Consider the following 27,987-nt stretch of genomic DNA (forward strand, 5'->3'; position numbering starts at 1 on the left):
AAAAAAATTCAATTTATGAATAGAAAATAGTTAAATATAAATATTTTTGAGAAAAATGTTTATAAAAAATTGCACTAATTTTTCAAATCTTCTACATGAGAAATTATGAAAAATTAATTACCATAAAAAATTAATTTTTTTTAAATATTTTAAAGTTAAGCTTGAAAAAAAAAAACATTAATTCTCGCCAGATGTCTCTTACTATCAATTCGATCACCATTTTTATTCATGCAAACTAGAGACCCTATCGTGTCCATGTTTTCACCACATAACACATGTTCATAACACGTTTTTTTTAAATTCCAAAGAGATCTTTTTTATTTCCAAATATTACCTGAAAATATTTGATCTACTTGTTTATTAATAAATAATATAAAATGGGTAAACTTGACGTAGTTATGCTACGATATCTTTCTTCGGAAGATTTTCGCGTTTTGACCGCTGTAAGTATTTTTTTTAACATTATTTATACTTTTCTATTTTGTGATCATCCAATTACTGAAAAATATATTGTTTATAGATTGAAATGGGTATGAAAAATCATGAGCTGGTTCCTGCAATGCTGGCTGCTCAAATTGCTAATTTAAAGCATGGTGGTGTCAGCAAAATATTACGCGAATTGTCAAAACATAAATTAGTTAGTTATGAACGTGGAAGACATTGTAAGTATTTTCAAAAATTCAATTATTTCAGATTATTAATTAAAAAAAAAAAAAAATACTTGTAGTTCTTTTAAATTTCTAGATGTGGATATTTTTTTATATTGATTAAGTAGTTATTAAAATATAACATTAAAGTTAGCAGCCTCTTGACCATTTTTTAATTTTATTAAAAAAAAAAAAAATTTGTTCAAAAAAATTATTTTTAAAAAATTGCATTTTTTATATTTTTTGATTTTTAAATGTCAATTTTTTTTGTCATAGTTTAGTTGTTAAAAAATTTCTTAAAATTATCAAATATTTGCTGTTAATTTTATGAAAATTAAGTTAGCTGACATTTAAAAATTTTTATAATTTTTTTTATTGACAAAATTATTACAAAATAAAATTTTTTTAAAAATTTGATTTGTAAAAAACTTGAAAAACTTTAAATGCAATTAAAAAAAAATTTATTTTTTGTCCGATTTAATAATTAAAAAAAAAAAAAAAAAAAAAATGAAAAAACTTAAAACTCACTATAAAAATCCAAAAAATTGACAGATTTCTGTTAATGTCATAAAAATCATAAAAAATAGTATATTAACAATAAATTATTTCTAGATGATGGCTACCGTCTAACTAATGCAGGATACGATTACCTGGCTTTAAAAGTTTTGACAACGCGTGAAGTACTATCATCATTCGGCAATCAAATAGGTGTGGGAAAAGAATCAAACATTTACGTAGTAGCCGACAAAGATGGTAATCCACTCTGTTTAAAATTGCATCGTCTTGGTCGTACATGTTTCCGCAACATCAAAGGTAAACGTGATTATCACCAGAATCGTAAATCAATGTCTTGGTTATATTTGTCCCGGATATCAGCAACTCGTGAATTCGCTTACATGAAAGCTCTTGAAGATCGTGGCTTTCCAGTCCCAAAACCCATTGACTTTAATCGACACTGTGTTGTAATGGAGTTGGTAAATGGATATCCACTGTGTACAATTAATGAAATCGAAAATCCAGATGAGTTATACGACGAACTTATGAATTTGATAGTCAGATTTGGGAACCATGGAGTAATTCATGGAGATTTCAATGAATTCAACATCATGGTGACGGATGAAGGAAAACCGATTATTATTGATTTTCCTCAAATGGTTTCTACTGAACATATCAACGCCGAGTATTTTTTTGAGCGTGATGTTAATTGTGTCAGAAGTTTCTTCAAAAGAAAATTTGGCTACGAGAGCGAATTATATCCTTCCTTCAAGGACATCTGCAGAGAAGGCTGCATTGATGCTGAAGTAAAAGCCAGTGGGCTGACGAGACAAATGGAGAAGGACTTACTCGTTGAGATGGGACAGATTGATGAAGATGAAGATTCTGATGAAAATAATGATGATGATGATGAATCAAAAGAAGAGAAACCTTTAGATTCAATCACTGAAATTCAATTACTACGTAATCAAGTAAATGAAAGTGTTGCTAAAGATTTAAATGAAAAAATAAATATTCTATCCGATAATCATGTTAATGAAGACGATACTAATTTAGATGTTGATAGTAAATTATCTGATCAATTAAATGAAAGCGTGGTGAAAGATTTAAGTGATAAACTGAGGATACAAATGATTGATCAAGAAGAAAGTGAGCGAGCTGATGAAGTTCCAGATCTTTTTGAAGACGACCGCGAGTCGCGATTTGATAGTCACAGTACATGGAGTACTACCTCGACCATTGATCCAGCGGTGATTAAGCAACGGGTGAAGCAGTCGCTGAAAAAACGAGAGCGTCACGGACAGTCGAGAAGAGTTTTGGCCAAAGGAGAAGCCAGTACGACTACTCGGCAGAGACGTGATAATCGTGATACTATTAAGCAGTATACTGACGGCGGTGTTTGGGGAGATTAAGATAAATAGAATTTTTCTATTTAATTTTTTTTATTAAATAAATACATATTTAATATTAATTGCTCGGGTAATATTTATCCGAACAAAAACAGTTTCACTGTTAAAAATTGCGCCAAGTCCACGTTCATAAAACTCATCTCAATAACATCTGCACTTTGCAAAAAAAAATAAGACTCGTTACAATAATTTTCAATCTATACAAAAAAAAGTTAAATACAAAAAAATACCAAGAAACCGTCATAATGTTGAAAAAATTAAAAAAAATTTGTTGAAAATTTAAAAATTAAGAAAAAATTTTTTTATCGTACTTGGCGCGCGTCATTGAGTACCCCACATTTTTTCAGGATACATGAACATCCTTTTAATGTTTCAACATTTATAAGTAAGTCAACCTATAAAATGCATAAATGTAATTAATGAAATATTATTTTATGATACGTTTAACAAAAGTTAGGTAAAATCAACATGGCATACGTATTTTATTTGAAATTTTTAAATTCTCCGCACATCGTTTATGATTTCAATAAAACGCCCTCTCCTGTTCGGTTATGCAATTTGCTTACAAGTGAATACGCTTGCATACGTTGACTCTCTCGTGGAATCACTGTGAAAATTGAGTTGACTAAAAAATAGAACGTATTGCCGACTAAATTGAGAAAATGCGGTGTGATTGCCAATCAAAATGTGTTAATTACAATTAAACGAAGCATGATCAAGTTTCTTCATGAAAGCTTAATGACGGAACTGAAAAAAATTGAATTAAAAAATTTTGTGTTATTTCAGATATCTTCACCAGACTACCATATTGACAGATATTTTCACTAAAAATCTGTAAAAAATTTTCGAAACGGATTTTTTCACTGAAACTGATATTAATCCAGTAAGCAGTGTTTTTAATTCGTTGAGTATACTTCAATGATGTGAATCTATAAACATAACAATGTATGAAATCATATATTATATAATTAGAGCTGATAAGATATAATATATATATATATATATATATATATATAATTATACATATTTACATTACATAAATTCAAGCGAAATCGTTTTTTTCGGGTTGAAATTCGTCCGAAAAAATTTGGGGTACTCAATGACGCGCGCCAAGTACGATAAAAAAATTTTTCTTAATTTTTAAATTTTCAACAAATTTTTTTTAATTTTTTCAACATTATGACGGTTTCTTGGTATTTTTTTGTATTTAACTTTTTTTTGTATAGAATGAAAATTATTGTAACGAGTCTTATTTTTTTTTGCAAAGTGCAGATGTTATTGAGATGAGTTTTATGAACGTAGACTTAGCGCAATTTTTAACAGTGAAACTGTTTTTGTTCGGATTTCATATCTTTTTGTTAAGTGTAATTTTTTGCTCGCCTCTTAATACATTCTTAATTTTAAAATTGAACTTTTCCCGCGCAAAATTAGAAATATGTAAATAAATTAATTAATGCAGGTAAAGCTATTATCATATAAAAGGTTATTTGTTCGTTAATTTTGAAAATCAAATCCCAACAAAAAAATTAAAATTCTGTTTCTCTCATAGTAGCTAGTAGCATTAAAAAACTTAACGTGACTGACCCGTATAAACTCTTCGGTTTCAATCAATTAACTAGCTTATCAATGGGGATTTTAAATTTTTTATGTATATATAGTTAAAGTTTAACATTTTTTTGAATTAAAAAAGTTGTTAATCTAGATTTAATGCTCTACTACACATTAATTTAACAATAACAATAATTATTTTGGTAATGATAAACAATGATAATGATACTTCTAACATCAATTTATCATTACAGATATAATAAATTTCATTTTTATAATGATTATTATTGTTATTGTTACAATGACATTATTGTTAATAAAAGGGACAATGCATCATACGCATAATTGTAATACCTATGGCCTAAAAATTACAATTATTCGAAATCCGCTCGATTGAATAACAATGCCACCTACAGGCAACGACTACAAAGTCGTAGAATGTGTACACTATCCAATGAGAATTGCCTAAATCTTGAACTGCTGGCCTGAAGGAAGAAAGTAAAACTCAAACAATCTTTAGCCTGTTGTATATTTAGTCTAGTTAATAAATGAAATTCAATAGAAAGAATAGGTTTGAAAATCATCCACATATGAAGTTGTTTGATAGTATGTTCTAGAAATTTTGTATTTATAAAGTATTTTAACATTCTTAATTTCAAAATTAAATTTTTCCCGCGCAAAATTGAAAATTCATAAATGAATAAATTAATGCAGGCATAGTTATTCTAATATGATAGGTTGTTTATTCGTTAATTTTGATAATCAAATCCTAATAAAAATATTGAAATTCTGTTTCTCTCATAGTAGCTAGTAGCATTAAAAAACTTAACGTGACTGATCCGCGTAAACTTCGCGGTAAAAAGCGATTAACTATCTTATTAATAGGATTTTACATTTTTATTTATATACAGTAAAAATTTAAAAATTTTTTTGAATTAAAAAGTTGTTGATTTGGATTTAATACTCTAATACACATTAATTTAATAATAACAATAATTCATTCAGTAATAATAATGATAATGATATTTTTAACCTCAATTTGGTATTACCGATATAATTAATTTCAGTCTCATAATTTTTATTATTAGTGTTATTGTTATTATGACATTGTTGTAAGTAAATGACAGAATACACCATGCGCATAATTGTAAGATTACAATTTCACCTAAAGATTACAATTATTTGAAATCCACTTGATTGGATAACAATGCAACCTATCGGCAACGACCACAAAATCATAGAATGGTACACTATCCAATGGGAATAACCTCTGTTTATGATTGTTCATGTACAAAAAACCTTTGTTCCAACTTCAAATTGTTTATTTCTTGTTTAATTAACATTTTTAATAAGCTGAATATTTGTATTTTAAATATTTGCACTGCGTATGCGTCAACTTTACGTTTAGACTTTCAGCGCGGACTTTTGAAAATTATATTGACCAGCACAGTGATTAGAGTAAGTGTATTTTTCTTGTAATTTCAATTATAGAGGTCACAAGATAAAAGGACAACGTGTAGTTTTTAATAATTTTATAATAAGTTTTATTTTAATAAAGTATTGAAATTTGTTGTTAATTGTTATGGATTTTTTTTTTTTTTTTTTTTTAAATACTTCGTAGTATTCATGAAAATAGAATTGATGAAAATAAAAAAATGTACATGCATTGATTAACAATTCTCTCGATATTTTTAAAAAATTTAGAATGAAATGAATATTTATTAGTTATTTATTTATTTACTTAATGACATTGATATTGGCTGACATCTAACAATTTTTTTAATTATTTGAATTAATTAAATAGTAATTCCTAAAAAATTACACTCGTAAATTTTTTAATTTTTTACACATGAGATGTGCTTGTCACTATAATTTTCAAAAGACCGCGCTAAAAGTCTATATACGTAAAGTTGACGCATGCGCAGTGCAAATATTTAGAATGCATACATACAGCCAATTAAAAATGTTAATTAAACAACAAATAAAAAATGTGAAGTAGGAACAAATGTTAAATATACATGAACAATCAAAAATAGAGGCTTGATGACCCAAATTGCTACCAAAATATTAAAAAATGCGACAGGGGGGCTAACTTAAAGGTACATTATTAATAAATTCTTTTTAAAATAAATAAATGGAGAACGATCAAATGTTGAGAGTGTAATAAAGAACAAACGAAAAGCTGAAAACGTGATAAAAAAAAAAAATCAAAAATTAAAAGAAAAAAATTTGGGGTTCTCACTTCAGTGAGCTATCCCGTTGAATCTACAGTTTATGTAGAAATAATTCCAGTGCACTCTGGTGGTTATAGATGCAAGCTGTGAATTAACTTTTTTCAGTGTAGTTGCGTATCTATAGTAAGATTACTACACATTTTTATTTTATCTAGTCTGTGGCGGTGACTTTTCTCCATGAAAAAAAAGTCAGGATCGAAATTTCTGGGCTTACTATAGTTTGTGCTGATAAAATTTAATAATTTTAAGTGAATTAAATGTTATAATTGATTATAATTAATTAATGTCAGTAAAATAGAGTATGACTTACTTTTATGATATATCATTTTGGAAAAAGGAGTACCATATAATTAAATAAAATTTTGCAACCTCGAAATACCATTCTGCTTACAGTAAACACAGTCGGTAGTCTGGCGCTCCGTTTACAACGGAATTTTTGAACGGAACTTGGCGCCAGATTCTACTGAATCTGTAGATTTTTTAATAGATTTTTTAATTAAGTATATTACTATTTATATATAAGAATAGTTTTATTTTTTATTCATACAAAAAATTTTCTAATTTTCTTCCAAATTTTATCGAATTATTATTAATTTATTTAATTCAGGTCATTCTGATTCCAGCGCTCGAAAAAAAGCCAATGTTCATGTAGTTTTGATTACTTACGCAGAAACTGCTATAAATATTGATATAAAATTTATTCAGCTCAAAACATTGACTCATAAACAATACAAAAAAATCTAACTTTATTTTTTTTTATGAATAAGTAACGAGTGAACGGAATTTCTCCAAAAGTTGGTATGTCGCTGACGTACATGATAACTTCATAATGGCTCATCTAAAACACAAAAACCAAAATTATTTACCTTCGATATGTAAGCAGTTATTGCATCAGCTACGGAGATTAATATTTATTGATAAGTAATAAAATTGTAGACATTTAAAAAAACTGAAAAATGAGTCTTTTTTTCACAGTTTTTAGTCCTAAAAAATTAGTAAAAATCAAAATTTTAATTTGATTGTAGCTGATGCAATAGCTACTACTATATAGAATAAGTGGTTTAAATTTAATTGAATTCGGGCTAGTCATTCCGGAGATATCATGTACGTAAGCCAGAAAAACATAGTTCTAAGATGAACGCATTTAAAGTTTTTTTAATTGAAAAACAAAATCTTAGCTGAAGTCTATCAGCAATGCCGGCCCATACAAAATTCCTTTAGCTTTTTAAAAATTTGATTTTCTTCCACTTGAACATCCTTTTTCAATCCGTAAAATAATATAGTTACAGTAGTCCGATAACTTTAAAATTTAAACACAGTACTTGTAGATATATGTATTTTCAAAAAATTTAAAAAAGTAGTTTTTTCAAGTTACAAACCAAAATGATCCTTAAGATTAAGTACAGGAAATATCATTTTTTCATTCGATCAATTTTTAATTTTTTTAGTAATTAAATGGAAAAAATAGTTACAATATTTTTATTTTATTTTATTTCCCGCAATTCTTTTGTATACATACCAGTAACGTAACATTTCTTAAGTTTATTATTCAAGGATTAACATCAACTTTAAATAAAATAATAATTATTTTATTGCGATAGATAAAGTAGGAAATGTAAATTAAAAAAAAATCAATGCATTGATAATCGATTTTTCTATAAAATTATCAATTGACAGTATTACATTTACTTCCTGCATAAGTTTTTTTTTTTTTTTTCCAAAAACTGTAGATAATACAGAAAAAGAAAAAAACAATTTCAATTACAGCGGAATTAAAACATGATAACAGAACGATTTAATCATTTATTTTTAAAATTAAATTGCAAAACAAATTTGTTGCCATATACTGCATTGACGATAAACATAATATATCGAGCATTAAGTAAAGACGTAATTAAGTCACCCCGGGGCTCTCGAAGCTCATTCCAACATTGCTACAAAAATCAACAGTCAGTTAACCGACAGATCCACCAGCTAACCAATTGCTCGAGTATTCAGTCAGTGCGTTTTCACGGCTCTATATAAAACGATTGTTTTTCACAACATACCTCAGTTGAAAACTGTTTCATCAGCAAGACGGTGAAAATATAAACATATTTTACAATGGAAAAAGCAAACCTTACTGCAGTACTTTATGGGATCAACGATTTACGATTGGTTAGTTTTTTTTACTTTACATTATTCATTTGAATATGTCTATTCGTACGTAAAAAAGTCCTGATAAATCCACGCCGCGTGAATGTAAGACCCTTAAATCCACGCTGGATGAAAGTAAAGGCCCTTATATTCCCTTATATAAGGGTGGATTTATCAGGAATTTTTAACGTTTGAATAGACACTTCTTATTTATTTAAAGGATTTTTATTTATTTTTAATAAAACTATCAGCAGTCATTTATTACATGAATGTGTAAAAAAATTTTTTTTATTTAAATGATATTTTAATTCATTTTTTGAATAAATTAAAAAAATTTTTTTTGATTTTATTTAATTAATTAACTTAGAAATTATTTGAAAAATAATAAGTAAACGTTTTTATGACATTAAAGTTAGCTGTCACTTGATAATTTTTGAATTTTTTTTTTTTAATTTGCTCCAAAAAATTATTTTAAAAAAATTGCACTTGTAGTTTTTTAAAATTTCTAAATGTCAGTTTTTTTTTATAAATTTTTTTTTGCCATAATTTATTTTTTTTTTTTTGTGATAATTTATTTTGTTAAACATGTAGATATTAAAAAATTAAAATTGCAAATTTTATTTATATAATTTCGCTTCAGTAATTTTTTTCGGTAAACGTGGCAAGTAGTATAACGGAGTTTTAGGATGGCGGGCGTATTGTGAGTAAGTACAATCGCGCACAAGTCTTACCCGTATGTACACGTATCATATACATATATATTTTCATGCTCTTATGTCACATTCACACTCGACTGTACTTTGACATTCATTCAGCCGGTCATACGAGTAATGACCCTGAGCTTTTATGTACTCTGTCGCGGTGCGATCGATTGTACATAAAAAATATGAATTTATAATTTAGCAAATGTTTATTTTTTTTGTTACGTAAATATTCTCATACATTATTTATCGATTTTTAATTACTTTTAGGAAAACACTCCGATTGAAGAACCAAATGATGATGGTAAATAATTTATTGTGTTTACTTTTTCATAAATCATTTTTTTAATCATTATCATAAAGATAATTAAAATTTTAAGTTTATTAAAACAATTTATTTGTTATATTATGTCTGTGTGATTTATTATCATTCTGAAATTAGCAGTCATGTAAAACTTCTTGACATTTTTATAACTAATTAATTATTTAAAAAAAAAATATTTGTAAAAATTCGCACTTATTTTTTTTTATTTTTACTTGTGAAATTTTTTTTACTAACTTTTTAATTACATTAAAATTGAAAGGCACTTAACAATTTTTTTATTTTTATTTGAATAATAAATTAGGTCTAGAAAATTATTTTTAAAAAAACTGCAGTTACAATTTTTTAAAGTTTTTAAAGATGGAATTTTATTTCTTAATTTTTCTTGCTATAATTTATTAGTTAAAAATTTTCTAAAAATCATTAAATGTCTTTCAATTTCAGTATAATTTTTATCATTATAATTTAACAGTTAAAAAATTTTTAAATGCCTGTTAAATTCAGTATGATAAATTTAAAAAAATTTTTTCCATTGAATTGTAATTTAAAATTGAATTATTTTTTAACTTCTAATTTCACAAAAATATTATTTTTAATTTTTAGTTTATGAAAAAAATTTACAGTTTTTTAATAAAAAATTTTAACAAAAAAAAACATTAAAAGTATTAAAATTACATGTCATTTAAGTTAGCTGAAATTTTTAATTTTTTGATTTTAATTAATTTATTAAATTTAAACTCAAAAAAATTTTTTTTAAATCGCACCTACAGTTTATCAAATTTTTTACAAGTGAATTTTTTTTTGAAATTTTTTCAATAAAAAATTTCTAAAAATTTTGAAATGTCAGCTAACTTTATTTTCATTAAATTTACTAGACACGAAATTGATTTTAAAAACTTTTCTTTGATATATTTAAAAATTTTTTGGCGATCAATGAATTTATTGTTGCAATCATTTACATTGACTGATATAATTATTAAATGACAGTTTTGAAATTACGTAAAATTATCATTTTATTGAAGTAGTTTTTATCATTGTAAAACATTTATTTTTTAAACACTTACAAATTTATTAAATTACTTTAATACAATTTTTTTTTAATTTTATGACGCTGAAACTAAGGTATAAGACCTGGTTATTGACACTGGCCTAGTTGTTTGACATTTGAAATTTTATTCTAATAAAAAAAAAAAAAATGTTCTCAAAAAATCAATTATCTTAAAATTGAAACTAAAAAATTATATTTATTAATTTATCAGAGTTGATTTGTGTTTTTTAATTAAAATAAAATTGCAAGTGTCAATTACTGGATCTTTTACCTTAACAGACTTGACAATTTTTTGATTTTTCTTCAATTTCTTCAAAAACTAGGTATAGAAAATTATTTTTATAATTTTTTAGAGCTTTTAAATATGAAATTTTCTGAATAAATTTCTCTTGCTACAATTTATATGTTAAAAAAATTCTAAAAATTATCAGATGTCTCTTAATTTCAGTATCATATGAATTTTGTATTATTTTTATTAAAAAAAATGTAATAACTACAGAAAATATAAATTAATTTTTACAAACTAGACTGAATTTAAATGTTTTTATTTTTGAATGACTTTAAGATGTAAAATAAATACTTAGAGCCAGTTTTCCAAATTTTATTCAATTATTATTGTCAGTATATCTATGTACCTAAAATATATAAGTATATTTTAGCATTGAATAAAATTTTATCCCGGATTAAAAAACTGGCCCTTAATAAAAATTTAAAAAATTCTACTTCAATTCAGATAAAAAAAAATTTATTTAAAAATCGTATTTTGTTAAACAAAAATACAGTTATTGTATAAAAAAAAAAGTATGACAATTTTTAGACATCGGCCAACTTTAGTTTCATTAAAATTACATAAATAAAAAGAATGAATAATAAAATAATCCTCTAAAAATGATGCTACAAAATTAACAAAAGTTATTCGCGGAGACTCATCGCGTTGGTGTTATTTTTTACTTTCAATCGCAGTAATTGAACCTGTTGCACGTGATGCAAGATACAGTATGTAACATAATAAATGACACTTTGAGAATGCACGAGTGTCCTTGTTAATATGTTTAAATTATCGTTTTCATTATCAAATGCATTAGAATAGTTACAGTAGTTATTTTTAGAAGTTTCTATTACAATTATTCAATTATATTCAATCTCCAATATTAAATAAATCTTTACTATGAAAATGATAATAGTTGTAATTAAATTTCATGAAAATAATTGCAGAAGCACTTATGGAAATGGCCTGTGTGGGAATATGCGGCTCGGACGTTCATTATCTGGTGAACGGAAGAATAGGTGACTTTGTTGTGGAAAAACCAATGATAATAGGTCATGAGTCGTCGGGAGTAGTCGTTAAAGTCGGAAAAGATGTAAAAAATTTAAAGGTTTGTTATTTTTTTAATTATTAATTATTATTCTATTTTATAATTATTTAAATAAAAATTTATTTTAACTTTTTATTCACAGGTGGGCGATCGCGTAGCCATCGAGCCTGGTGTACCTTGCAGAAGATGTCAATTTTGCAAAGAAGGGCGCTATAATTTATGCAAAGATATGATTTTCTGCGCTACACCGCCTGTACATGGTAGCCTTCGTCGTTATTACAAACACGCAGCAGACTTTTGCTTCAAGTAAATGTTTATTTTCAAAATATTATTTTGAAAATTTTATCTAAGGTCACTATAAGACGTATATATCACGATACTGTTTATTGAGCCGATAAATTTTTTTTTTTTAATTATTCATTCAAAAGATCCGATCAATCAATCAAAATTATTGATAATGCAATTGCATAATTATTATAATCCAATGCAGCTCATTAAAATAATAATTTATTTTTTTTTAAATAATCATAAGTAAAATATTTTTATTGATTCGGTAGATTAATGAATAATTTTAACAAAAATTAAGTATTTAAGTGGGATCAGTAAATTATTAAATAGAGAATAAATTTAATGAATATGTACAATTGTCTTATTATCAGCAATGTTGAATGAGGGACTTAGATAATGATTAATGACTATAACACTTTTTTATTTTTTTTTATTTCTTTATCCATAATTTCATGGTTAGCATTAGAAGGATTTATGCTTATATAGTTTAAATAATCTTCATGTTTTTTTAAATTTTTTTTTTTTTTAAATCAATAAATTATTTTAAGTTTGTAGTTTAAAAATTTATCTTAGGATCATGTATTAAATTTTTAGTAAAAAATAATGTAAAAATCCTGGTTAGACAAAATAATTCAAAACGATTGACATTGTTAATTTTTTATAAAAGAAGAAATTAAAAAATATTTAAAATATTCAGGAGTATTAAAAGGAATTTAATTTTTTAATTGGATTTCATATGATGCTTATGAACAGTTTAAACTTGATATACATAATCATAATTAAGAGATAAAAATTTAATGATACATTTAAGCTGCATTCGAAAATGTTCTATTTGTAGATACATAATTAAGAAATAACCTTGCACCTCGTGACCTATTGAAATTTTTAAAGATATAAGCTCACCCCGACATTACACTCATCGAGACCTTTCATTTGAGTACCCACATCAATTTTTCATATATTTTATATATTTATGTATATTATATATATCTATATATGAAAAATATGTCAAAAATGCATGTGGGTACTCAAATGAAAGTTCTTGATGAGTGTAACATCAGAATGAGCTTATATCTTTAAAATTTTAAATTTAAAGCATAGTTAAAAACATACAGTGCAATTTAACAAAAGTCATTATTTAATAGAGCAAAATTTTATTTATTCATCGTTCACAAGTCAGAGCAATCATATATTGACTGCAAGGTTGCTAGTTTATTATTATATTTTTTTTTTCCTTGAAATTATAAATTTGACACAACAAATATTGTTAAAAAATTATTTTACTTAAAAATATTATTACTAACTGATGAAATATTTTCAGATTACCAGACAATGTTAGTAACGAAGAAGGAGCAATGATGGAACCTTTGGCCGTGGGTGTCCATGCTTGTAAGCGTGCAAACATTACAATTGGATCTAAAGTTCTGATAATGGGTGCTGGACCAATCGGCTTAGTTAGTTTATTAGTTGCCAAAGCGATGGGTGCTAGTATGATAGTAATTACTGGTACGTTTAATCTTAATAGCCTACATAATAATTAATAATCCTTTCATCTCTTTATCATTTATCATTGAGCTCTGTTAAGCTTTAAATTGCGCAATAAATTTTTAAATACCGCTTAAGTTTTTATTGCCCAGTTAAAAGATTAAGAAAAGACTAACCGTAATATTACATAAGTCACAGAAAGTCAGTTATCGTTTGTTTAATTTTCGTCTATCTTTATTACATAATATAAAATATGTAAAATGTATGATAATTAAACAGTAAATAATGAATTTCAGATTTAGTCGCACAACGGCTGAATATTGCAAAAGAGCTGGGTGCAAACAAGACTGTCTTACTAAAAAAAGACATGAAAGAAGAAGGCACTGTCAAGATGATTCATGAAGCGTTTGGCTGTGAACCGGATAAAACTATTGATGCTTCTGGTGCTGAGTCCTGTATTCGTCTTGCAATTTTAGCTACTAAATCTGGTGGTGTTGCTGTTTTAGTCGGAATGGGCGCCCCAGAAATTAAAATTCCATTGATTAATGCTTTGGTGCGAGAAGTTGATATTCGTGGAGTCTTCCGATATGTCAATGCGTATGTTTTGTTTATTTTTTTAGTTAATTTAGGATCTTGATTTTTTTTTAGCTATATGCTATCATTATTTAACAATTATTTTCATACTAAATATTAATGATACTTAAAAGTTAATTGATATCAAATATTTTTTTAGAATTTTACGACAATTAAATTATTATTAAAAAAATACCACATAAATTAAGCCAAATAGAATGATTGCGCTGCTTATCTTTCTATTTGGAAAATTATTTTTGTAAAACACTGTCTATGTGATACAAATAAAACCATTATTATTATTAATTATTATAAAAAAATTTCACATGTGAAAATTAAAAAAAAAGTTATTAGTGGAAATTTAAAAAAAAAATTTTTCTGTATTATAATTGATTTGTTATAAAAATTTAAAAAATTGACAGTTGTCAGCTAACTTCTGTATCATAAATATTATGTTTAGAATTTTAAGTATTCTATAAAAATTTAATTAGCAGACATTTTACAATTTTAATCGACAAAATTATTACAAAAAAAATTAAAATAAAAATTCCACATTTCGAAGATGAGAAAAACTATTAGTGCGATTTTTTTTGAATTATAATTTCATTAATAAAAAAATTATCAAAAGCCTGCTGATAGCAGTATCAAAGAATTCTTGAGTCTGAAGATGAAGAAGTCAGTAGATTGATTAAACTTTTTGGAATAATTTTTAGTAAACAGTTTAATAAAAAAAAACTAAATAAATAATATTGTATTTTACAGCTATCCTGATGCATTGGCTCTTATAGCTTCTGGCAAGGTTAATGTTAAACCATTAATCACACATAACTTTACCATGGAGCAAACAGTTGATGCTTTTAATGCTGCTAAAACACCAGCAAGTGGAGCTATTAAAGTTATGATTCACTGCAAGTAAATAAAAATTTTCGCCGACAATAAATTATTTTCTTATCAACAAATTTTTAATAAATTGATGGAAGTGTAAGATTTATCAAGAATGAAAACTTAAAAATGCTGTTAAAGTTGTATAAAATCGTAATTTTTTGTGAATCTATATATACGTAAAACAAATTCCTGTTATATTCAAGTATTGATTCAGATAAATACTTATTTGTGATAAATTTATTCAGAAAATTTGATTATATTTCTGTAGATTATTATTGTTAATAAAAAAATTTTTATAAAATACTTTTTAGATTTTTAATGAAGTAAATATATGACAACTAATAAATTACCAAAAAATAGTTAAGTACTTAAAAAAAAAAAAAAATGATTTGTAATTAATGGAAATTCAATGACACTAAAATTAGTAGACACTTGACAATTTTTTTTTTAAATAAACTATAGGTTTAAAGAATTATTTTTAAAAATTGTATTTGTAATTTTTTTGAGCTTTTAAAAATAGAACTTTTCAAATAAATTTTTCTTTCATAAAATTTTCATTAAATTCTCTGAATCATGAAATTTAAATTAACCGTTATTAAAAAAAAGTATTAAGACAAAGAAAAAAAAATTGGTTTTATAGTCAATCCAATACTTTTTCCTTTGTCTCAATACTTATTTTTATTCAGAGAAAAAAAAATTCTTTATCAATAATGAAATAAATTATTTTCTATTAATTTTGAATTTCCCGGTAAGAAAATCGGAAATTTATTGTTTTTACCCCGTTTTGCAAAAATCGCGTTTTCATCAGATCCCGCGATGTTGCCACTATGTCACTACTGTAATTAATTTGTTAAAAAAATTTTTAAAATTGACAGCTGACCGCTAACTTTAGTATTATCTCTTTCAGCTCAGAGAGCTCAAAGTAACACACAATTGCATTTTTAGCTCGAAGAGCTCAAAAACGTCATAACCTCAATTTTGTTAACATTTAAGTTAGCTATCACTTGACCAATTTTTAATTTTATTTAACAATTAAATTAATTCTAAAAAATTATTTAAAAAAAATTACATTTTTGATTTTTAAAAGTTTCTATATGTCAATTTTTTTGCCATAATTTATTTATTAAAAAAAGTTCTAAAAATTATACAATATCTGCTAAATTAATTTTCATGTAATTTTAAGCGCCCAGATATGGAGTTAGCGATAATGTGTAAGTTAGCGGTCAGCTGTCAATTTAAAAAATTTTAATAACAAATCAATTACAATAAAAAAATGCTTCTAAACATTTTTACTTGTAAATTTCACATGTGAAACTTTTTAATTAATTTTTTTTTAATAATTGAACTATTATAAAATTTTTAAATAATTTTTAATGTCTGCCAACTTCAGGGTCAACCGTTTTCCTAATTTAAAAAAAAATTTTAACATTACTTCACAAGGTAACACTGCTTTTATCAACAGTCAAAAAATTAAAAAAAATCCCTTCAGTACCTACTGACACTCCGAGTTACCTCTTAAGCGGAAGTGCCGCCATCATTTTTTTACGCGCGTTAAATGGCATCAGCTGCTAGCAGACGAGTCGTACGAATCTTGTCAACGATTTGCTACATAAATACACAGTTCAATCGTGAATTTTACAATATCTACACTCAGAATAATAAATCACTCGTGTGTGTATTCAATTCATCATTAAAATCACCATCAACTTGCTACATGTCATCCACGGTAAGCTGATAAAAAATTATAATTTATTATCAATCTATTGGATCGAAATATTTCTACAACTGCAGGTTATGTTTTGTTCAGAGTAAGATTGAAGTTTTCACTTTTTGTTTATGTTTATTTTACTAATTTGGTTTTATTTTGCGACAGGATAAACAGAGCACAATGACTAGCGCAGCAATGACATTTCCCAGCAATTTAAAGGATTTTGGATACGACTTTGATGAAGGTACTACATTTTGTTATTTTTTATTCAAGTTTTTAAAGCGCTAAATTAAATGTATTATTTGTATTATTATAAATAATATTGACAGCATTGTTCGCAAATTTAATTAGTACTTCAAGTAAACTTTATAGTTGATTAATATTTAAAAAAAAAATGTTTATTATTTTTTTAGAAGGAAGATTGCGAAAGTTAGATCCCAAAACTGGTTCGTTAACTAACGATGGGTTTGAATTTAATGTCAGCGAAGACGCACAATATAATCAAAAGCGATATGAAGCTTTAGGAGAGGTAACTTTTTTTTCAATATAAATTATTTGAAAAATTTCTTCTAATAGAAAAACTAAGTATTAAATTTTTGCAATTTATTTTTCAAATTTTTGACAAACTAAAACTTTGGCTTCAATCAATAATTCTGAAATCAGTAGACATCTGTCATTTTTTTGAATTTTTAAATAAATCTAATATAGTAAAAAAATATTTTTATAAATTTACACTCGTAATTTTTTTTTATTTTTAAATTAAAAATTTTTTATTATGATTTAGTTATAGAAATCCACAAAAATGACAAATGTCTATTTAAAGGGGAACACCACTGTGACGCTCGAAAAAAAGAGGTGATTTTCGGGAATTTTTTTGACAGGGAAAATAAGAGAATTTGGGGATGCGATTTTTTTTATTTTATTAAAGGCACATTAAAGATTATTACCTTAAATTTTGATTAAAAAATATTTAATTATTACAAAGTTATTAACAATCTCGTAGAGCACTAGAAAAACTCGAAAATGGATCATCTAAAAATAAAAATCCACATTGATTTTTAATTAGTAAGAATGTAGTTATCGTCGCATTTACGGAATTTAAAAAATTTTTATTTTAAAGATTTTTTTAGCCGGGTTAAAACAAAAAAAAAAACAGTAAGAATAGTAAGAAAATTTTCAATCAGTCGCCACTTTTTTTAAAATGGAAATTGAAAAAATTTCGTACGTGCGACGATAACTATATCCTTACTGATTAAAAAGCATTTTGGGTTTTTATTTTCAGATGATCTGTTTTTGAGTTATCGAACCGACCATAGAGGGGGAAATTTTTTCTAGTGCTCTACGAGATTGCTTCACTTATGTTTACTGTTTTTTTTACTTGTTTCTACTGTAACAGCTACTAATCACTTATTTTTGATACTAAATTATAAATTATGGCTTTTACACTTTCTACATTAAGTTCTATAATATTTATATTTTTGCCACCCCGATGTCTACTTTACTGTTTGAAATTATAAAAATTAACCGGAATCTGAGTGAATTTTACAGTTTACTTTTTTCCGTGCAATTCATATTTTATTGTTACTTAAAAATGTTACCTAACAATAAAAATTTTTTTATAGGTAATAAATCAATACGTCTATGAGCTATTAGAAAAAGAGGGATTGAAGCGATTGCCAGTTCCAAAAGACAGTGATGTACCATTAGAATTTCGGTCATTTATATTCGCTAGTGACAATGCATTTACAAATAAAAAATTGATGATTCTCATCCACGGTAGTGGTGTCGTCAGAGCTGGTCAATGGGCTCGGCGATTAATTATCAATGATAATCTCAAAAGTGGTACGCAGTTACCGTACATAAAAAAAGCTAAGGAATTGGGCTATGGAATTATTGTCCTCAATACCAACGACAACCGCAGGATAATTAATGAAGAAAATAAAAGCATAGAAGTATGTTTTTTACTATTTATTTTTTTTTTCTACATCATAAGATTTTTTTTTTAATTTTATTTTTTTATTAGGGATCCGAAGACCCACACGACCACATGGAAACAGTTTGGTCTCAATACATACAACCGTCAGCAGCTACAGATATTGCTATTGTAGCTCACAGTTACGGGGGAGTATGTACAGTGGAATTTGTACGTATTATTAATTCAATTTTTCTTATGTCTGTGAAGCTGGTATTGACTCATTTAGGATTAATCATCAGTATCTTTGTCATCAATGTGCTTTGTTTTTTTCCTGTTTTTTTGCCGTTCGGAATTTTTTAAAAATATAAAAAAAATTTTTTCATTCAAAAACGCTCCGTAGTGCGATACTATAATGTACAAAGAAACTCTATGTAAAATTTCATATCGTTTTTAAAAAATTCATTCCGAGAAAAACGCGCTTAAAGTTTGAGGACAAGTCGCGCGCAGCCGGAGTCGCTTAACTTAATTAGTTGTAACCCCGAAAATAATTCAAATTCCGAAAAATTCTTTTAAGGAAATATTCTTATAAGGTTATACTATAAAAATATACAAAAAAATCGATTTTTTCGAATTTCTAAACGAAAATTTCTAAATACCCCCTTAAAAATGTCGACAAACGCTAGCTTTACAGATTTTTTTTGTCTATATTTTAATCAATCTATTTAAAAAATTAAATTTCCACAATTTATTATCATACAGGCTCATCGACACCCAGACGAATTCAAGAAACGAGTATTCGCCGTAGGTTTTACAGATTCCGTCCACATATTACCTAGAAAGGGATGCGATCATGTGGTTAAGGTAATTGTTTTTTAAAATTAATATTTAAACTGACCAAGTGAATTGCGTGGGGTTTTTTTTTTTTTATTTAATTACTTACTGAGAATTAAAAGCGCAAATACTGACCATTACGATAATTGGCCGGGTAAAGTGTACGTAGAGTACTTGGAAAAATGCAAAAGTTCATTGAGAACCGTCTAGTCCATCTGTGTCTATTGTCGTGTTTACAATAGCACTGCATGACTTCGGTCTTTATTAGCCTCCTCATACGAGAAGAGTTATCCTATTCTGGTACCAATAGAGTGTTTAGCTTCATCACACAAGTGTCTGTATCATGGAGCACATTGTTCATCTTGAGTTTTCGGGCAATCAAATATCTACTTCAAGGGTTTAAAAAATTATTCACATCTTTGAGTTTATTTTTTTTATTTATTTCCCGAAAATACATATATAGTTGTACATATAACTACATATAATCCCTATAGAGACAAATGGTTGTCTGTACATAGGGTAGGAAGAAAGAGATTGGCCTAATGCCTAGGGATAAACAATAATGTTAACTAGCAACCTTGCGATAAATAAATAAAATTTTGCTTTATTAAATAATGACTTTTGTTAAATTGTACTGTACTTTTTTAAATATTGACGTTTTTAAAGATATAAGCTCATCCCAATGTTACACTGATCAAGAGCTTTCGTTTGAATACCCACATGCATTTTTATATATTTTTCATATATACATATATATAATATATATATAAATATATGAAAAATTGATGTGGGTACTCAAATGAAAGGTCTTGATGAGTGTAACATCGGGATGAGCTTATATTTTTAAAAATATCAATATTTTTCAAGATACAGGGTCATTTCTTAATTATATATCTAGAGATAGAGCATTTTTGAATGCAGCCTAAATACTTATAATAATAAATTGACTATCGGTGAGAATGAAATGAAACCTTAAAAGAGCACAAATTCAAGTCAAGATCATTGCAATGACTCCAAATTTCACTAAAAAAACCGATTTTATCATATGACTATCCTGGAATAGTCTGCATTCTTAAAACTAAGAAATTTTACTAAATTCAATAACTTTTCATCTTGATTGAAGACAATGAAACTCTTCAAAATTATTTTCTTAGGTTCAAGAATTTTCCCTTGATACAAGTTAATTTTTTTTTCAGTGTAAGCTTCATAAAAATAATGATTATGACTTATAACAATTCCAATAGTAAAAAAATGACACAAATCCTTGAACTAATTTTACTGAGATAAATATTTACATGATATAGTTATTTTAAAAAAATATCATATTATGAGATAATGCATAATGCCAATGGATCAATAGTCAACATCCATTACACTGAAAGAACAATATATATATATATATATATATATATATATATATATATATATATATATATTCATAATGTATATAGAAAAAAAATGCTTGACGTTTGCCTGAGTTCATTTGAACGGTACATGTTACGATAGTGGTTGGCTGGTTGGTTACTCGGTGGCTGGTTGCTTTCATGGCACATTGTTTCGGTGATAATGGAACTGCGTGACTTCTTCCATTAGCCTTCTACATTACAGAGTGGTGCTTGTCCAGCCGGTGTGCTGGTACAGTGTCAATACGCGGTGTAATGTCGCTCGCGGTTTCATCGAGTACGAGAGTACACTAGACTACATTAAATTGATGATGTAAAAGGGGACAAAGAGAACCTGTGGTGAAAAAAAGACAAAGGACATGTATTAATGTTAGGGAGTAATTATTTTTGTTTATTTAAGCTTTTTTGTTTTATTCTATTTTGTTTATTTTTTTATCTAGTAAAAACATGCATCTATTTATATATTACCGTGATCTCTAGGGTGCCTTCTCTTGGGAAATCATTTTGACATGAATATATTTATAAATACTAAAATTGTTTGTTCTAACTGAAAAAGATAAATAATTATTTAAAATTTTAATTGGCAAGAAATTATTGAATTAAAACAAAATTACTTGAGCTAAAAATGAAAGCAGGGTTTGCATCTAAAAATAATGGAGCAGAGTCAGAGAGAGGGTTGGTAAGCACCCCCGTTGAAATCGCGACTTCGCTCACCCAGTAGCGGTAATACAAGAAGGAATTGCTCGGAGATGAATGTCGTGCTCTGACAATGCTCAGTGCTTCATAACTCTCGACTTTTAGCGAACGTAAGAGAGAGATTCGAGAGAAGTGAAGTGGCTGCTGTCCTCGTGATATCATGCTGTACCAGTAGTATGTTATGTTGTTACAATCTACCTAAATATAAAGAAGCCTTACATCTATATATTCGTCTCATTTTTTTCAACTTCGTACATATAATACTTATTCTTTTATCCGTACTAAATATTTTTTCTCTAGTATTTTTTTTTATTATTTTTACTGAGCTTCATTTTTCCTGAACTACACATTTTTTTAAGGAGATCCACGCGAAGTGGTAAAATTTTTAAAACTTCCTGAAAATTTGTAAATTCAATCTATGTAGCCTAATATTTAATTTTTTTTTTCATTTTTGATAAAAATCATTTTTTATCACTTTTTCAGAGCGAAATTTTTGTTCCTTTAATTTTTTAAAAAATTTAATCAAGCGGGAAAAAAAAATGGTTGGCTGGATTAAATTGAAACTTCGTAGGGTTTTTGTGGGTATATTGAACAGTTAAACGCACACTTAACGTTGAATTTCAATTCTAGATCTAAAATTACAATTCTATAAAGTGCCCAGCGGAGTGGGCGGGTAACAGCTACTTTTATATATAATTAATACAAGACTCATAAAAATTTAATATCAAGTATATTAAATGTGTAAATAATTTAGTAGAAATTTCTCAATTAATGCAGGAACAAAATAAACTTTTTAAAATGTCTTTTTCCTTTTTAAATTAATTAATTAAAACGAAATAAATAAAGTCAAATGTACTTATTTATTTTTTTTGAAAAATATATTTTTTATAAAAGAAAATAATAGTCTTCACTAGAACCCTTGTGGACAGAGGACATCTAATAAATCTTCAATATAATAATTATCGACCCTAGGGAAATATATACCGATGTATATTTGTCGAAAGAGTATGGAACTTGTGATGAATTTACTCCGGTATTCTCTTTCCAAAGAGAATACCAGCTAAACGACCAATCAGCCGATGGAGTTTTAGTTCTATTTACTTCACCACTCAAATTAATTATTTGTCAGTGCAATAATATGACTACATTATCGACTATTTGTACATAGCATAACAGTTATGAGTTATGATTAACTTCCGGTGTTCCCGGTTCTTTGCAAATATACAAACACTTTAAACTTCAACTACTTGACATCGCACTCATGGTGAAATCATTGCTATTGCTGTTATTATCACTATTATTTTTAATATTATAGGCGTGAGTATGCAAAATTTTAGTAATTTTATTAACTAAAGACAATCAATCATACATATCAAAGTCTGCATATTGACATGTTTCTTGAGCGAGACAATTTTTGCAACTTTTATAACTATACATGAAATATAATTGTAAAAAAACAATAGTTTAAAAAAACTAAAAAACACGCTTTTTATAGAAAACCGAACTAAAAAAATAGAAATTAAGTTTTAATAAATTTAAATTAAGAATAGTGTTAAAAATTTCAATAAATATAAATTAATAATAGTGTAAATAAAAAAAATGTATTTTATTTTAAAAAAAGCGTGGGGTGCTTTTTAAGATATTCTAAAAATGATAATACCTCTACTCATATCTGTCGATAGAATATTTATATCTATTGACCCATGCACCTCACGCTTTTTTTAAAATAAAATACATTTTTTTTTACTTACACTATTATTAATTACATTTATTGAAAGTTTTAACACTATTCTTAATTTAAATTGTTTTTCTATTTTTTAAAATTTCTGCCTTTTCGACGATAGATGAAAATTATATAAATTAACAAAAATCTTATTTTGCAAATTGAAAAATGGAATAATTTTATCAAATTAGTGTATTGTCACCAGTCCTCGATAAATCTACAAAGTTTGACCAAAATCTGGCCGTTTAAAGTGTTTAAAGCGTGTAAAATAAAAAAAAAAAAATTACTACACTTCTCACAAAAATTAAGGGAGCAAGAAAAAAATCCAAATTTTTGGGGGATTTTCAACAGGCTGTAACTTATACAAAAATGGTCGTACAGCAAAAAAAAAAAAGCAAATTGTAGCTCTAAGTATCGAGTTTTTGGATCTGAGTTTGAAATTTTTTTTTTCAAAATTGTTTTTGAGTAATCTTAAGGGGGATAGCCACTGTAAAATTTCGGAAAAAAAAATTTTTTTTTTTTTTCATTAAACTGAAGTTTATATATTCAAAATTATGTATTTCAAATTTTATAGAAAAATTCCGAATAGTTTTCGAGTTATAGTCATTTTTATAAGAGCGCGTCGATTGACCGTTTTACGCGCGGCGCTTCGACGAAAACGTCGCCTGCTCGCTCCGTCTTTGATTCGTACGGGTTGGCGATTGTTTTCCCTCACGATTGTCAACCGTTACAATTATTTGACTTTTAACGTATATTTTTTCTTATTGTTGAGATACTGTACCTCATTGTTTAGTTGTTTTGTATGAATACACACTCGTTCTTTAATTTATTGAGTTTCTTAGTGTACTCGTTATTGTTTACTTACTTATTTTTTTAAATCTTCTGATCTTTTTTTTGTTTATTTAACAAAAAAATTTGTTAAATAATGGATCGTAAACAAAGTAAAGTTATTAAAAACGAAAGAAAACTGCCAAACGACAGGAAAAATTTAATCGACCGCTCAACAGATATGAAACTGAAAAAATACTGGCTCTCAACGACGTGATAGTGCTTCCAAGAGGAAATTATCACAAAAATCTGATTGTACAATTGATTCGAGTATTAGCTACAAAATTATAAATTTTTTTCGATATTTAATTTACTAAGTGGCTGTGTATCGTGTAAAAAGTGTGGTGGTGATGTAAACTTTACTGAGACAAGTATTCGAGGATTAGGTTTTAAACTAGTTGTGAATTGCAAAAATGTGATCCAGTTTTGATAAATTCATGTCCACTCATCAAGAATGCGTATGAAATTAATCGCCGTTTCATCTTTGCAATGCGGATAATTGGTATTGGGTTATCTGGAGCTGAAAGATTTTGTGCTTTCATGGATTTACCACGACCAATGTTCCATAGCTTTTACGATCGTCTGGTCACACAAATCAGAAATGCAGCTAGAAACTGTTGTGATTTAGTGTTGAAAAAAGCTGCTAAAGAAGAAATCCAAGAAACCTGCAAGCATTTAAAATCCAATGACATTCCTGGAATTTCTGTCTCCGGTGACGGTAGTTGGAAGAAAAGAGGGTTTAAATCTTCATTTGGTATATCTTCTCTAATTGGTTACTTCACTGGCAAAATCGTAGATGTAAGTATGAAATCCAGTTATTGTAAGATGTGTGCGCTAATGAGCTCAAAAAAGGAACAGCTGAATACGATCAATTTATGCAAGACCATGCTCTAGACTGTCCAATAAACCATGAAAATTCTTCTGGACAAATGGAGGTAGATGGAATAAAAGAGATGTTTATGCGATCAGAGTTATTACATAACGTTAAGTATGTAAACTATAAGGTGATGGTGACACTAAAACGTATAAAAATATTTGTGATGCTAAACCGTATGGGGACATGGTGAAGATAAAAAAAAAAGGAATGTATTAATCACGTGCAAAAACGAATGGGCAGTCGACTAAGGGCTTTGAAGAAGCAACGAACTAACAAGAAGACAAAAACAGGAAAAGAAGAAAATACACAGAAAAGTTTAGGTGGGAAAGGTCGATTAACGGACAAAGCAATTAATGAATTTACAAAGTATTATGGTTTAGCAATCAGACGTCATTCTAATGATGTTGATGAGATGTATAATGCTATTTGGCAAACATTTTATCACAAGTTTTCATCACCCGAAGATCCGCAGCATTTTCTTTGTCCTGAAGGTGCAAATTCGTGGTGTCAATTTCAAAAAGCTGTGGCAACAAATACTTTGGACTCATTAGTTGAAAAACCACCACTTCCTGCAGATATTGCGGAAGCTTTAATACCGATTTATGAAGATCTATCGAATCCAGAGTTATTGGAACGATGTGTCGGTGGGTTTACACAAAATAATAATGAAAGCTTCAATGCATTAGTGTGGCAGCTCGCCCCAAAAACAAATTCTTCTTATTCCCTTATTGTTGAAATAGCTTTATATATTTCAACAATTACATTCAATGATGGGGCTCTAGCAACTCTGAAGATATTAGAGAATCTCGATGTTAAAGTAGGACCAACACTCTACTCATACTGCGCTGAGCGCGACGCTACTCGGGTTAAAGCTGCTGAAAGCCGCATGGAAACGGCCAGTAAAAAAATAAAAAAGTCAAGGTCAATACTAAAGATAAGGAGGAAGAACCCTCATATGGCCCAGGACTTGATAGTTTGATGTGAGTATGAATATTTTGTGAAAGACTAGATTTTAAAGTTGCGAGAATCTTCTTAAAACTTTACTCGCGTTTTTCTCAAAACGACTTTTTCAAACTTTCCGGTACTGTAACTTTCGTAAATATGAACCGATTCTCAATTTTTTTGTTTCCCCGTATTCGTCTACTTAGTGGCTATCGTCGCACGTAGGGGATTTTGATTTTTAAGATTTTTAAGGCTGTTTGAGTCCAAAAAATGAGGAAAAAGACGAAAAAATTTTCAATATGGCGCCATTTTTTCTCAAATCAAAATTTTCAAAATCCCCTACGTGCGACGATAGCGACATTCCTATAGATTAAAATGCCGTTTGGTTTTTTTGTTTCAGATAATCCGTTTTTGAGTTACAGTACCGGCAATGGAGGGGGAAATTTTTTTGGTGCTCTACAAAAATGTTTATAACTTTGTGATAACAAAATATTTTTGAATAAAAATTTAGGAGAATTATCCTCAACATATACTTTATAAAACAAAAAATACCCGATCCCCAAATTCCTTTATTATCCTAGTAAAAAAAATTCCCGAAAATTGCCTATTTTTTCCAGCGTCACAGTGGCTATCCCCCTTAAGAAAACCACCGAAAAAAAAATTTTCGAATTTTTTTTTTTTTTTTTTTTTAAAAGTGTTTTTAAAACTATTATTTATTTTTGAATAAAAAAAGTATTCTTATAATAATTTTGCAGTTAGTTAAAGCTAAAATCGCATGTGTAGACGGACGTATAAGGTTTCGCAAACATAAGAATCGTTGTAACTATACAAGTATCCCTCCAATATGCAGGAAAGAATAAACAGAATACGGATTTATATATATATATATATATATATATATATATATATATATATATATATATATATATATATATATATATATATATATATATATATATATATATATAAATATGAAGTTGTTGCACGACATATCGGAAATGTCAGGGTATAGACATACGGAAGCAGCATCTCTTGCGGTGATATTGTGGTCACAGGTGCAGTCTAGAAATTGGTTACGGTTTTACTTGAGAAGCCCCGAAGACAGTGGTTTTAGTCATTTTACCTCACAGATTTAATACTAGAAATTTAATATGCTGGGTTCATTTCATCTCCTCAATTTTCATGGCACGCGTTTCATTTATAATTCAACCGCTATTTAAATTACGTTATTATTTATAAATTTTATTATTTTAATTCAGCAGATTTATAGTTAATACTTTTGTATTTTTAGGTTTCCAAAAATTGGGTCTCTTCAGAACAACCATTAGATACTCCAGTTGATTGTCCGAGCGACGACGTGCCGTGTGTGTCAGCTGGGCATCCAGTTCACGAAATGACATCTTGGTCGTGCATCGAGTCACTATTTAAATTCCTTGAGGAGCACTATAACAATCGCGTTAAGGGCAAGGATTAATTCACCTCAAATTAATTGTTCTAAATTCGAAGTTTAATACTTAAACATTATTAATTATTTTTTTTTACTTTTACTCTTTATATTATTTAATCTAGTTGTAACTATTTTTACGGATCGTAATTTTTAAATATCGTATTATATATAAACTTAGAATAATTAATAATTATAATACACTCTGATAATTGTGTTTTATTTAATCGATTTTTTATCTTCGTTTTTCACAATTACATATAAGTATTAATAATATACATAAAAACAATTATTATATAATGATAGTGATTCGATTTTATTTAAACTCGTGTTTGTTCAATATTTTATACTTAAGTCTTAAACGTTAATGTATATAAATATTTCTGATAAGAAATCTAATTTAAAATTATTCAATCCACGCGAAGTGTATATTAATATATTAGTCAACTTAAATCATTTTAAATTGTTTTAAATGATTTTTAACTAGCAACCTAGCAGTTACTATGTGACTGCCATGACTTGTGAACTATTCA

General features: G+C 27.2%; 3 protein-coding genes and 1 long non-coding RNA gene across 5 annotated transcripts; all 4 read left to right on the forward strand.

Moving 5' to 3' along the window:
* Nucleotides 1–251: 251 nt before the first annotated feature.
* On the forward strand, nucleotides 252–8,491 carry Riok2 (RIO kinase 2). Of its 2 annotated transcripts, none has more exons than XM_074251472.1 (4): nucleotides 252–443; nucleotides 521–662; nucleotides 1,260–3,496; nucleotides 8,064–8,491. In XM_074251472.1, exons 1-3 carry the CDS (start codon nucleotides 378–380, stop codon nucleotides 2,552–2,554), a joined length of 1,503 nt encoding a protein of 500 aa, XP_074107573.1. In that variant the 5' UTR covers nucleotides 252–377; the 3' UTR covers nucleotides 2,555–3,496; nucleotides 8,064–8,491. The 2 variants fall into 2 exon arrangements, with proteins under 2 accessions (XP_074107573.1, XP_074107581.1); XM_074251480.1 differs by having other exon boundaries at nucleotides 8,101–8,491.
* Nucleotides 8,351–15,390, forward strand: LOC141532892 (sorbitol dehydrogenase). The gene is made up of 7 exons (XM_074251493.1): nucleotides 8,351–8,490; nucleotides 9,441–9,474; nucleotides 11,756–11,916; nucleotides 11,999–12,162; nucleotides 13,466–13,650; nucleotides 13,926–14,226; nucleotides 14,965–15,390. The coding sequence occupies exons 1-7, from the start codon at nucleotides 8,437–8,439 to the stop codon at nucleotides 15,116–15,118; spliced, it is 1,053 nt and encodes a 350-aa protein (XP_074107594.1). The 5' UTR covers nucleotides 8,351–8,436; the 3' UTR covers nucleotides 15,119–15,390.
* A 1,237-nt stretch (nucleotides 15,391–16,627) lies between these two features.
* Nucleotides 16,628–27,666, forward strand: LOC141533120 (FAM172 family protein homolog CG10038-like). The gene is made up of 7 exons (XM_074251823.1): nucleotides 16,628–16,813; nucleotides 16,961–17,039; nucleotides 17,209–17,324; nucleotides 18,418–18,747; nucleotides 18,819–18,938; nucleotides 19,470–19,571; nucleotides 27,302–27,666. The coding sequence occupies exons 1-7, from the start codon at nucleotides 16,643–16,645 to the stop codon at nucleotides 27,482–27,484; spliced, it is 1,101 nt and encodes a 366-aa protein (XP_074107924.1). The 5' UTR covers nucleotides 16,628–16,642; the 3' UTR covers nucleotides 27,485–27,666.
* LOC141533130 (uncharacterized) lies at nucleotides 25,978–26,536 on the forward strand. The gene is made up of 2 exons (XR_012480187.1): nucleotides 25,978–26,048; nucleotides 26,411–26,536. It is a non-coding gene; the product is annotated as an uncharacterized LOC141533130 (long non-coding RNA).
* Nucleotides 27,667–27,987: the final 321 nt, after the last annotated feature.

Source organism: Cotesia typhae, unplaced genomic scaffold (assembly GCF_013202065.1).
Source record: "Cotesia typhae breed Kobodo isofemale line unplaced genomic scaffold, CoteBio_Ctyphae contig_122, whole genome shotgun sequence".
NCBI lineage: Eukaryota > Metazoa > Arthropoda > Insecta > Hymenoptera > Braconidae > Cotesia > Cotesia typhae.